Source organism: Limanda limanda, chromosome 9, assembly GCF_963576545.1.
Source record: "Limanda limanda chromosome 9, fLimLim1.1, whole genome shotgun sequence".
NCBI classification, from domain to species: Eukaryota; Metazoa; Chordata; class Actinopteri; order Pleuronectiformes; family Pleuronectidae; genus Limanda; species Limanda limanda.
The window spans coordinates 19,671,561-19,684,243 of NC_083644.1; the positions used below are offsets into that span (position 1 = coordinate 19,671,561).

The following is a 12,683-nucleotide window of genomic DNA, read 5'->3' on the forward strand; positions in this document are numbered from 1 at the left end:
GATTGATTAAACAACAGGCTGATAGAAACTATGATAGAGCAGTACAGTCTGATAATATCACTAGATTAAAGCTCATGTGATGCTAATATGTTTGATAACAGTATGACAAGATGCTGCAGGTGGGCTTTTACAATTTGATAACCCCGATTCCCTGATTTAAATAGGGACAAAGAAAACCGTTTAAACGGGTTGAATCTAAACACCAACGAATATAGATTTTTGGGGGGCTGATTGCATTATTAACCAATTTTTACCAAAAATATTGGCGGATTGCCTTTAGTCATACATTTTAAACAACGTGTAATAAAAAGATTTTGGCATTTTGAATTTATCCCTTAGGAGTCATGTATTTCAGAGACATCTTGGGCTGCTTTGTTCAGGAATTGTATTCTAAGCGCATGTGACGTGTGAAATCACACAGATTTACAGAAGTAGCCTGTTTATTCACCCAGCTCCAGCATAGGAATACTGTTTACCTTATAGCAGATGATTGGATTTACGACTTCATAGAGTAATGGATTATATTGTCTATTTTACTCATTGAAACAGCCAGTGTCTTTAGGAGTTGAGTAGCTCTTGTTTGACTGGACGACTTGTTGCAAGGTCTCAACTAGACAGGCTTTTTCTGTAATTGGATTTCTTTAGCAATCATAAAATGCTGCTCTAATAGCACATCAGGTAAGTGATGCATGGATCACGGGCATAATTGGAATATTGCTTGCCTCAATAATATTTAAAGCAACTCAACCTGCAGCATTAGCTCATTTGTCGATGAATAAAGCTGAGGTTAAATGGGGTAACACGGTTACAGATGGTGTTGTGTTAAAAACACGAAGCTTGAAAACTCAACAGTGTATTTTCATCCAGTGTGATCACAAATCCCGAAATACTACCAAGAGCTGTCCTCTGCTGCTTTTAAAAACATCATATTTTAATGCTGTCACAACCACTGTCCCATAGGATAGAGCAATGCTTAATCACTGTTAACCATTAATCTAAATAGATTTCACAGGGGACAGGTGTACTCAATAAGTGAGCCGGCTACAGAGCCGGCCACAAAGCCACAACATCCGTAGTGTGATTTCAACCAGGGACTTTTGATGCATGTCACACATCCCTCATATTTGCTATCTGCCTCTCCAAATTAAGACAAGGAACACCAAAAATGAACAAGTAAAAAACACTAAAGCTTCACATGTGACCCTCTTCTCCACAAAGGCCTGTGTTTTCCATTGCATGTGAAGGTGCATGACTGAGCAGGCACACACTTGTGAAATTACTCTAGGTGTGTGAGACACGCGCCATCTAGCATGCAAGAAAAAACATGGCGACTGCAGCCAAAGGCTCCACACTTCCACTTTCATCCTGTGATCCAATGAAGCTGGACAACTAACCCTCACCAGACAGCCCTTAGATTCATGAGCCTGTTCTGTGTAGCAGTACCAAGCTCCTGTCAAAGAAGCCACTTTACTCACCAGGGACAATGAAAACCCTCAAACCCTGAAGTAGAGAGAGCATGACCAGTGAATGCAGAATGACTGATACCTGTTAAACAAACGTGTAGCTAAAAAAACACATACATTATAGATTTAGGTCACTACTTACTAACCTACATAACCTAATGTTGTAACATTTACATAGCAGCACATTTCTTTAGAAAAATGTCAGTCGTTTATTATTATGATCCATCTATTAACTTGGCTACTGAACAACTGCAACTTGCTTTAAACAGTCTCTAGATCAGGTGTGGGGAATGTCTGGCCTCTGGGCAAGTCCATTCATAAATACAAAAAATATTCATGAGAGCATTTTTGTGTGTGAAGAAACTAACTTAAAATAGCGATGTCCTTTAGGGTGGACTCTTTCGGCTGTATGGCTTTCAGTTAGCGATCTTCGGTGGAGTTAGGCGCCAGTTACAAGATCATATTCTGGCAGACACAATATCATGCAGGTAAGTTTTGAGATGAGCAAGCTGATAGCTAAGAAGCTGAGATGTGATTCAGACAGAGAATTTGTGAAGAGGCAATGTTGCTGCTGCTTAGCTACACACTGCAAGAAATTTACATTTCCTTCTCTCAAACAAGAGACAATAAAAACACCCAACTTGTCATTTTGAGCCATATCACTGCCGAGTTTGATACAAGGGAGGAATAAGCATCTCTATGAGCCATGCATTTTACAACCAAACATGAGGATTTGACTGAGCAAGGTGTTTGGGCTAAAACAGGTTACAAGTAGCATCATTATCATCACTACCATCTGACATCAGACCCATATATGTGTTCAATCTTTTTAGTTGGCTATTGCCCTAAATAGGAGAAAGAAAACTCCCCACCCCTTTAAAAATGATCTTTCTACTGACAAACTTAAATTTAAAACAAGCTTCAATTGCTTCAAGAGTAAAGGCGAACTTGTGTTTCTGGTATTAAAACAACACCTGTTTAATGAAACTCTGCAGACAAAATATAATTTATGGATTAACTATATACCACTTTACAAAATGTGAGCCTCTTTGACATTATCAAACGCAAAATGACGCCAGAACCTAAACAGCTAAGCACAAGGCCTGTTTCTCATCTTCTCATGTTTATCTCATTGTCCAACACGAAGAAACAGCCTTGAAAGCCGAGCTGCTGTCAGGTGTCTCAGCCTGTCACGGTCACACAGCGGCTGAGGCTTGAGCCCTTCTCTTCTCCAGCTCCAGCAGCTGCCAACGCTGAGGCTTTAATGGTTTTTGCAAAGAAATATAAGGTCTTTCTGCAGCCTGTGGGAGGCAGGTGGTGATAATTCAATTATTGGAATTAAAAGACAGAGGAGGAGATGAAGGGAATCCTAGCTACGCCCCTGGTCCTTTCTATACGTCAAGGCAGGTGATAGCAAATATCTCCAGATACAGGAGGCTTCGTGTCGGTCCTTCAGACATCTCCTGGCCTCGGTGTGTTGTGTGTCATGGCTGCACCAGCACTGATGCATATTGTTATACATGACACGGTAACATACACGTTATATCTAACACCTCACTTCACCTGCTTCCCTCCATTCAGCCGGGTTAGCTGCTAGCCTAGCTCACAAGGTCTTAGCTAGCTGAGATGAGTCGGGACTTTTGGTCACGGAGGCATCATCGGACCCTGACACGTCAATGGACGCGAGGATAATGGAACACACTCCCTCGACCTTACCCATGTCGGCGGCGTCCATCCCGTAGCTCACTCCGACCACCGTGTCCCCATCATCGGATGCTGCGGCCCCGGAGAGCGGGCTCCCGTCCCCGGCCTCCGACAGCCCGACCGCTCCCTCGGTTGCTGCTGCTTCCATTCAGCCTCCCGGAGGAAAAACAGCCCGGCCCCTCCGAATGAAAGACCCGCAGCGAGGGCGCTCTGCCGGCGGGAGGACGGAGGGCAAGTGTCGGTCTGGTGTGGAGCAATAATCAAGCGGAAGAATATGTGAGGGTTCTCCGAGACGGCGCCTTCATCTGTGCGATGTCTAGCCCGCACACAGCCCGCTCCTCTCGGCTCCGCTGAGGTCCACCGCACCACACTGGCTGCTGCTGCCGAGCTGCTGCTGACTGGTTTTGTGCTGCTGGGGGTGGGGGGGTGGGGTGGGTGGGGTGGGTGGGGGGGTGGGGTGGGTGGGGGGGACAGCATGGCGACCCCTGCCGGAGCCTGAGGGAACCGCAGCCTGGATGCTCAGTGTAGCACATGCAGAGGAGCCTGAGCTGATGGAGTCTGAGAGGTCTGTGAGTGTGTCTGTGAGCGTGTCTGTGGTGAATCACTGGCTCTTTTTCACATGGGTCCGCTGTGTTTCCGCTCCAGACAACAGGAAACAGAAAGGTCAGAAGTCAGAGGTCAGAGAGCACCAACCAGTCAGCTGCACGTTGCTGCTTTCGGATCTGAAATCCTGATCAGAGCAACCACATGAATCAACGAGTTCATGTTAAAGGGATAGTTCCCCCCAAAATGAATATTCACTCATCATCTGCTCACCACTAAGCTGATGGAGGGGCGGGTGAGTTTAAGTGGTAAACAGTGTTGCAGCTGAATCCAATACAATTGTTATAAATGGTGACCACTTCCTTAAATGTAAAAGAAAACAAAAAAACAAACATGAAATTCTTCCATTCTGCTCCTGTGGTCTCATCCAAGTGTCTGTAAGCCACGAAATTCAAATCGGATTGAAACGGTAAATTATCTAGTTTTTGAGTCAAATTGGAATGAAGAGGCTTACGGACAATTTGGATGACACCACAGGAGCATGTTTTTGTTTTGTTAGGGGTTTTTTTCGGTTGTTATTCTACATTTGAAGAATTGGTTAGTTAAATTGTATTGGATTTGGCTGCAACACTGTTTACCCATCGAAACTACAAAAGGGTTTTGTGGGCATAAACACTTCACCCACTTCTACATCAGCATAGTGGTGAACTATCACATTATTTCTCCACCCCACTGGGGCCCATACAATTCCTACAGGCGTGTCCCACCTCTTCTCACTCACCCCGCGTCACCATTATCGGCCCCAAACCTCAGCAACATACAATATAACATATCGTATTGTTTTGGATTATATTGAACACTGTCTTTTAACGGAATTACTCTTCAACTTAACGAAAATTTAATTTCTAGTGATTAAAGTGCTGATAAAACTGTTGATATTAGTTTGACTGAGCAAGTCCAGAAACCATATAGTATAGTAAGAACTGATTTGTTCTTAAAAAAGAGAACTTTAACTAAATCCTCACATTGTTTTATTTCTACATCCTTTATACCCAATCTTAAAGCACTTCTTTTTACTTTGTCCTAGTTAAACATGGTGCACATTCATAAAAGAATATGGAAGCATATTAATACATGCTTGAATCTGTTAAAGAAATTGTAAACTGTTTGGGCTTTTGGATTTTGAGCCACATTTATGCCTATTATATACAATTAAATAATTGTCCACATGAATACCAGATATTCTAAAAAAACATAAATATGTACACTTAAAAAATCCAAATAATTTACTGACAGACAAAATATAATTTGGTCAACATTTTTGAGCAGTTTATTATGAAAACAATGTCAGATATGACTTTACTATGATAAATTACGGGATGATTTATCCTTCTCTCCAGACAAAATTATGAATATAAGCTTTGAAATTCTCCCAGAATGTTTGTACACCATTTTTCATCAGGTCTGCTCTGTCCGCCAAGCGGGTTTGTGAACAGACCGTCACTGGTCTGGGGTCGATCCGAACTATATTCACTGATGCTGGAGAGTCAGAGAAAGACAAAGTGGATGGAGTATCAGTGAGTGAGGTATCAGCCCTTCATCAGGGGTTTAAAGGTATTTGGGAAGATCCTTCTCCACCTCCTAGAAAGAAATCACAATAAAGAGTTGGCATCAATTACATGTCCATGAGAGACATGACAACACACATGTGTGATCCGTTAGCAGACACATCTTTCACTTCTGTGTTGTTAACTTATGGCGTCGAGATAATGACAATTTAAACTAAACATCAAATCCATGTTAAGGGGCATTTAGTGACATCTAGTGGTTAAGTTGCAGACTGCAACCAACTGAAATCTCTCCTCAAGGTTTGTGGGAGAACCTGCTGTAGCATTCAGATAACATAAAAAATGTGAAAGGCGGTCTTTCTTGAGCCAGTGTTTGGTTTGTCCGTTCTGAGCTACTGTAGGAACATGGTGGTGCAACAGGGCGGACTCTGTGAATGAGGACCTGCTCCAGATGTAGATATGAATGGATCATTTTAAACCAACAAAACTAATTCTTATTTTTGGGTGAAAACATAAATCACGATTGTATTCAATTTTTCATGAGAGTTAATCCTGAATCCTACAACCTAGATCTTTAAATTAAAGGAGATCCAGTCACCATCTTGGCTTTTGTTTATTAATGGATCCCTTTTTTTTTAACTCATTCATCTGTACACACTATTACACTGTATTTCGGCAGTTTATATTAACACAATAAAGCTCTTTGCTCCTTCTGATGTAAGTGTTCCTCTGAAGGCAAATTATAAAAAGGCCAAATAGGAACTAAATATAAAAGGATATACAACAATCAAAATATAAACTATAAATACATTTTTATTAATGTAAAAAAGATTTGTACATACACTTGGATCATCCAGGGGTCCGTATCTCTTCACCACCTGCCCCTCTCTATTGATCAAAAACTAGAGAGGAAGAAAACAAGGAAAAGCAAAAATGTATTATTCATATTTTTAGAATTAGATTATATTATAAGCATTTCTTGGTTTATTTCAAATTATCTCATACATCTCTAATATGGTAGGCTATAGTAGAGAGGCTATAGTAGAGAGAGGGCTCTGGTGTACAAAATAACCTGCATAGATGGTTCATTATTTATCAACCTAGGAGATATCTTAATATTTCACATATTAATAAATATCTTGTATTAATATTTACCTTGGTGAAATTCCACTTGATGCTACTGCAAGAATGAAAACAAAAACGTGTGTTAATAATCACAGAGTGAACACTTAAATCCACTCAGAGACATATTTGCAAGTTTCATGTCATTATACCAAATGTAACTTGTCGTCACACCTTTCTCACAATAAGATAAGTGTGTCTTTTCTGTTCTATTACTCATATGTTCACCACTTACTTTCCCATGAAGCCCCCCCCATTTGGCTGATTCTTCAACCACTTCCACAGAGGGTGAGCGCTGTCTCCGTTCACATCGATCTTACTGAACATGTCAAAGTTAGCGTTGTAAGATGCAGCAAACTGTTTGATCTGAGAATCACTGCCAGGCTCCTTCAAAGTACAACAAAGAAGAAAACAAATTACTAAAGGAGATTAGAGCAAATTCATTCTTGTGGCTTTACATCATATTATATTAGAATTATACTATTTCAAAATAAGACACTACTAAACCAATGTGGATAAAACACCATTTGTTTTGATTTACTACAGTATAAAAACCATAAAAATTTGATATTATGAAATGCTTTTCCATCTTCACCAGTAAATCATACGCTGTAAAGTAGATGATTTTCTATTATGATTATGTCATTTACACTGTGCAAAATGTTCATCAATTCAAGTCTGTTATCATGTGTTTGAGTACCTGGTTCCCAAACTGGTTAGAAGGGAAGGCAAGGATGCGTAAACCTCTCCCAGAATACGTGGTGTACATCTGCGTAAACTGAGAGTAATTTACTGGGGTTTTGCCTCATTTAGAGGCAAAGTTGGTGATGATGACAACTTCCCCCCTGAAAATACAAAATCACACATTATACATCGTGTTTTAGTGAAGTTGGACTCGTGGTACGATGCTGCAGCTAATTTATGGAGAGAAAAGATCACGGATAGATTTACCTGTACTTCTCCAGGGAGACCACATTGCCGTCAATATCTGTCGCTGAGAAGTTGTAAATAGACGTGGCCGCCTGCCAGTCCCCTGTCTCGGCAGACTGTCAGGAAGAAAGAGGGACAACAAAAACAGGTGAGTGATGGGAGTTTACTTCTGAATGAATGTGGCACCATTAACACACGTTAACAAGACATTCTGTGTCCCAGCCATTGGGGCACAATTATTATCTTTAAAAAAGTATTTCCATCCAAATGTTTCTTACCATAACCTGCAGCAGGACAGAGAGAAAGACAGTGGACCCTATCAGACGCATGACTGCCCCTTAGTGAGGTCCCGTGAGGGCCGACGCAGATCCAATCTCTAAACCAATCAGCTACACCCCCCCGTTCAACCGCAATCCAAGAACTGAAAGAGAGCACTCGCTCCGCCGTGCTCATATAAAGGGGGCGGTTGATTATTAACAGACTTGATTAGCTCTTTATAAACCTCGTCAGAAGTGCTTGTCAGGTCCACAGGTCACAACACTCTCATAAGTCCTTATAAAACCAGGCAATTGGGCCACAAGAGGTCGGGCTCCATGTGGCCGGGGAAAAGAGCAATAGTCTGAGGAAATACACAAGCCTATTATATAAGGGGCTAAATATCAGCATGAAAAACAAAAGGTTAATTTTGTTTTTCAGTGAATCAGTGAATTGGCATTAACTTGCAGGACACGTAACCTCTTAAGTCTCCCCCTGATATATGGGCCAAAACCTTCTGTTCATTCTAACAAATAACATAATCTGGGAAAACAACAGAGTTAGTGTTTGAAACCGTTCAGAAAGGCTTAGCTTTCAAATACAGTTTGTCCCAGAACCCATTGTTAAATAACAGATAACAGTTAAACTGGCAGACCCAGTGTTACTATGACGTCATCACGTTGATCTGGGTTATAATAGATTATTTCAACATATTTTGACGAATCATAGAACTCATTATCGATAATTAATGTAATATATTTGTCATCAACAGCAATATGACAAAAGTCCAATGTATAGCTATATAATGTTTATGCATTATTGCACAAGAACTGTTAGGAGGTCTAACATGTTATCGGTCTACCTCTGACTCGTTAAATGTTTCGCTGTTCATCAAGTGTTCTGATCTCTGCTCATAAAGAAAGTAAAACCAGATCCTTAACTCCGGAGCAAAAGTCATTCAAACTTAGAAGAAATAATAATACTGTGAAATCATCAACCATTTTTGATAATCGACTGAATATCTACACTTATCCTTGACATAATTTTGCCCAAATCGTCCAACCATCGTTACATACAAGTCTCAATGCAAAAAATATATATATTTTAAAAATCATTTATTATTTACACACCGTTTATGGTGCGAGTCAAAAGCAAAAACAATAGCTACAAAATACAGCTATCAGACAAATGTGTAACAAATTAAAAATCGGTCAAAAATAAATCTAATTAAAAACGTTGTGAGAGAGAAAGTAATCAATATTTAAAATGTGCTATTGGAACTTGAAGATATTGAGTAAAACCGTAAAAAATAGTTAATTTATGCATGAGACAGACATGCATAGGTATGAAGACGTCATATTAATGTCCAGGCAATAATTGACTTTTCATTAAAACGGTATATAGAATATAAATAAGTGCATTAAGTCCGGTACTGACATGCACGTCACTTCAGCGGTTTCTGCACCGGCTGTCCTCTCCTGCTCCGCTACATTTCAGAGGGGGGGGGGGCTGTTTCTCAAAGATAAAGCTGATCAGCTGACCACAGCTGACCGGAAGCGGATCCTGTAACTGTCTCACACGCATTAAACGTCACAAAGTAGCGATATATTCGGAAAACCTTAAGTGATGTTCAGGTACAAACTAGAGTGCAGTACCTGTTAATACAGTGTTTATTAAAGTGCGTCCACAGACCAGAACATGTTGATGAAATGTGTCTTTATGAAACACTCGGTGGTCAGGCAAAAGTAAATCCTATGACGTTTTATCAATGTCAAGGATTTAATGTATGTTACACACACGCACACACACGCACATACAGTTATGATGAGTAATATAAATCTAGCGTTGCGTGCACGTTACCGTTGTGGACAAGACAAAGAAAAGTACCGTGGCGAGGATCGCTCCGGTGCTCACCACAGCCCCGAGGATCATCAGCACCCGGATCGGCCTCGTCTTACTGCACAACATCGACGGCATAGCACACACGGCCATGTTGTCGCTGCAGACTCCGCCCACCAGTCCTTTGAGTGCAATGATGGCGCGTTCATTACACCTCGGAGCTCGGAATTACCATTCTCCGGGTCGGAAGTTGCAGTTGGAGTCCTAATCACCACCCCAGACTGTCAAATCTAAGATGGCTTCTTCGTGTATCAACAAGTAGTGAGAGCTGTAGTTTTTACTGTTTAGTAGCACTTATGTAAGTCAATTTTCCATACACATAGTACTGTGCAACTGGAACGTAATTAACTCGTGTTTCTCTTGACGTCATTCCGAGAGCCGAGCTCCGAGGTGTATTGGAACGCGGCACAAGCACGGGGTGGGCGGGGACAACGTAAATGCGTTCATATTATTGTTGTTATTTATTATATTATTATTATTATTATTTATTTTGGTGTTGTTATCATTGTGATATTTAAGGTTGTTGTCATAATTATTATTGTTAATGTTATAATATATATCTTTTTTAATCACACTGCATCCATGATACAGCTCCGAGTTACCACCTACGTCATCAAGCTGCGTCGTTAACAAGAACGTGCGTCGCTTCATCCGCTGGAGTTCAGTGATAAACTAAACAAAATATACGTTTAGATCAAATATAAAATAAGTGTAACGCTATGGATGACGAAGAGGAAACGTACAGGCTGTGGAAGATCCGCAAAACCATCATGCAGGTGCGTTGCGTTTGAATGTCTTCTGTTAGCTTGTTAGCTTAGCATAGCTTGTAAAGCTGTTCCGCTGTGTGACGATGGGCATTCGGGGTTTTGTTTATTTGATCGTCATCATTATGTAGTTTGCGTCCTGTTTCCTGACCAGCTGTTTGTCTATGTATATTTTTTTCGGGTGTGACTTCGGAGCAACTGACCCAGAGTAAAACAACAACAACAACAACTAGTTTCAGGAAGTTCCACTCTCTGCCTGCGAACCAACACACATGTTATTCGCCAGGATGAAGAATTGAAACCTTATCTATAGATCTCACATCAACCTAATTTAGAATTAAAAGCCCAGTTTATATCGCATTCTGATCACGGTTAAATATGGGTTACACCCTGGAGAAAGAAGCGAGTCTGTAGGGAGCTTTGATCTGTGCCTGTTTCCACACTCACTGTCTACATGACCCCCCCCCCGTGTCCTCAGCTGTGCCATGACCGAGGCTACCTGGTGACACAGGACGAGTTGGACCAGACGCTGGATGAGTTCAAGAGTCAGTTTGGAGACAAACCCAGCGAGGGTCGCCCCAGACGCACAGACCTCACCGTGCTGGTGGCTCACAACGACGACCCCACCGACCAGATGTTTGTTTTCTTTCCTGGTAGGTTCACACCATATGTTAGTTAGTTACTCAATGTTGCCGCATAGAAACACACAAATAGTCACCTAGCCAAAGATGAGACGAGTCTATTATTAATTTCTGGGTAAAACTGTTGAAACTTGACATTGTGGTTGTTTTGAATGTCCCGTGCATCTTTTTGATAATATGGAATTCATTTTTCTTCAGAGGAGCCCAAGGTGGGAATCAAGACGATAAAGATGTACTGTCAGAGGATGCAGGAAGAGAACATCACACGAGCCATCATTGTTGTGCAGATGGGCATGACACCCTCAGCCAAACAGGTAAACAACAATTTAAAGTTTTGCTGACATAAAACATTTGGGTGATGAACAGAAACAAGTCTCTCGGGATTATGCTGTGACTGTGGTGTGTCATGAGTTCAATTTGTGTTGCTCGTTTGGCACAGTTATACATGGAAATGAATTCTTTCAGTCTCTAGTCGACATGGCGCCCAAATACATTTTGGAGCAGTTTCTACAACAAGAGCTGCTTATCAACATCACAGAGCATGAGGTAAACAACACACTGCTGAGTCCACTGTATCTTCCGATCAACAGTATATTTAAATATTATCTCATTTGACTGTGGCTCATGTGTACATGTTTGTGTTTGATGTATTACGTCTTTTTCTTTCAGCTTGTTCCAGAGCACATAGTTATGACAAAAGAGGAAGTGTCGGACATTCTGTTGAGATAGTATCCTTTAAGACCGCAGTTATGTAAAGACCAATGTATGTAGTGTCCCTGTAATACTCAGCTGCTCGAGAGATTATGTATTTGTTGTCCTTCCTTAACATTTTTACTTCAGCAAATTAAAAGAGAGTCAGTTGCCGAGGATCCAGGCTGGAGACCCTGTCGCTCGCTACTTTGGCTTAAAACGAGGACAGGTAAAAAATCTCGATACTTTTTAAGTTGAAATGATGTATGAAAAAAAGCACCCACACATGGCTGCATAATGTTGTGTACTTAATCTTTTCTTCGTCATTCAATATTGAATGATGAATGGCTTTTGAATAAGGGCTTGTGATCACTGAAACGTTTCAGACCTGCATCTAGTTCGAAGTGTTATTGTTACTGATATAGACAACAGCTAAAGCTATGAAAGTGAGACATCCATTTAACTGGACAAGCTACCATAGTATGAATACGTGTGCCAGTATGCAAAACAGACAACATTCACAAACTGTGGTCAAAGTGTATTGTCGTCACGGCAACTCAATTTGGATTGTGTTAAGAGTCCAAACTAAAATCATGCTTTGTTTTCCTTTAACTCTTTCAGGTAGTGAAGATCATCCGACCGAGTGAAACAGCTGGGAGGTACATTACATACAGACTGGTCCAGTGACACACAGGTATGGAATAAAGTAATACTAAGGGTGAGACGGTCATCGGTGAAATTCAACTTGTAATATTAGTCAATAGATACATCTGCATCTGAAAGTCAAGTCAAGACAATCAAGTGTTTGTGTCCGAGCATGTAGTTGCTTGACAGTCTGTTTTCTTTCAGGTGTTCTCCTGCATCAACATTTAGGACCCGTGAAGGGAATTGAAGAAGTTATACAAATTCTCCTTCTGCTTTTTTGACCGGTTTTGTTTAATTGAAATATTTCCTGTGATAAGATTTTGTAAAATAAAGAATTCAAACTTGAAATATTGTTATAACTTACTCCACATAATCTCATCACCTATTTACACATCACAAAAAAACCTATCTACATCAGACTAATGGTTTTAAAGACCTACCTTCTTTCTCCATTTAAAA

The 12,683-nt window shown here is 40.7% G+C and overlaps 3 protein-coding genes across 6 annotated transcripts in view; 1 reads left to right on the forward strand and 2 right to left on the reverse strand.

The window, feature by feature from the left end:
* pip5k1ca (phosphatidylinositol-4-phosphate 5-kinase, type I, gamma a) overlaps positions 1 to 3,315 on the reverse strand; it is a 40,324-nt gene extending 37,009 nt beyond the window's left edge. Inside the window, exon 1 of the mRNA XM_061078337.1 lies at positions 3,180 to 3,315. Within this exon, the coding sequence (XP_060934320.1) occupies positions 3,180 to 3,315 (136 nt within the window). The remainder of the gene's footprint in view (positions 1 to 3,179) is intronic.
* A 1,699-nt stretch (positions 3,316 to 5,014) lies between these two features.
* Positions 5,015 to 9,595, reverse strand: gpx4a (glutathione peroxidase 4a). Of its 4 annotated transcripts, none has more exons than XM_061077693.1 (7): positions 9,500 to 9,595; positions 7,352 to 7,446; positions 7,101 to 7,245; positions 6,636 to 6,787; positions 6,434 to 6,458; positions 6,121 to 6,180; positions 5,015 to 5,351 (listed from the first exon to the last, which is right to left on the reverse strand). In XM_061077693.1, the coding sequence occupies exons 1-7, from the start codon at positions 9,575 to 9,577 to the stop codon at positions 5,319 to 5,321; spliced, it is 588 nt and encodes a 195-aa protein (XP_060933676.1). In that variant the 5' UTR covers positions 9,578 to 9,595; the 3' UTR covers positions 5,015 to 5,318. The 4 variants fall into 4 exon arrangements, with proteins under 4 accessions (XP_060933676.1, XP_060933675.1, XP_060933674.1 ...); XM_061077692.1 differs by having other exon boundaries at positions 9,473 to 9,595; XM_061077691.1 differs by having other exon boundaries at positions 9,446 to 9,595.
* Positions 9,596 to 10,104: 509 nt separating this feature from the next.
* On the forward strand, positions 10,105 to 12,572 carry polr2eb (RNA polymerase II, I and III subunit E, b). The gene is made up of 8 exons (XM_061077926.1): positions 10,105 to 10,260; positions 10,727 to 10,901; positions 11,088 to 11,203; positions 11,355 to 11,435; positions 11,559 to 11,617; positions 11,730 to 11,808; positions 12,201 to 12,273; positions 12,429 to 12,572. Exons 1-7 carry the CDS (start codon positions 10,204 to 10,206, stop codon positions 12,264 to 12,266), a joined length of 633 nt encoding a protein of 210 aa, XP_060933909.1. The 5' UTR covers positions 10,105 to 10,203; the 3' UTR covers positions 12,267 to 12,273; positions 12,429 to 12,572.
* The last annotated feature ends 111 nt before the right edge of the window (positions 12,573 to 12,683 follow it).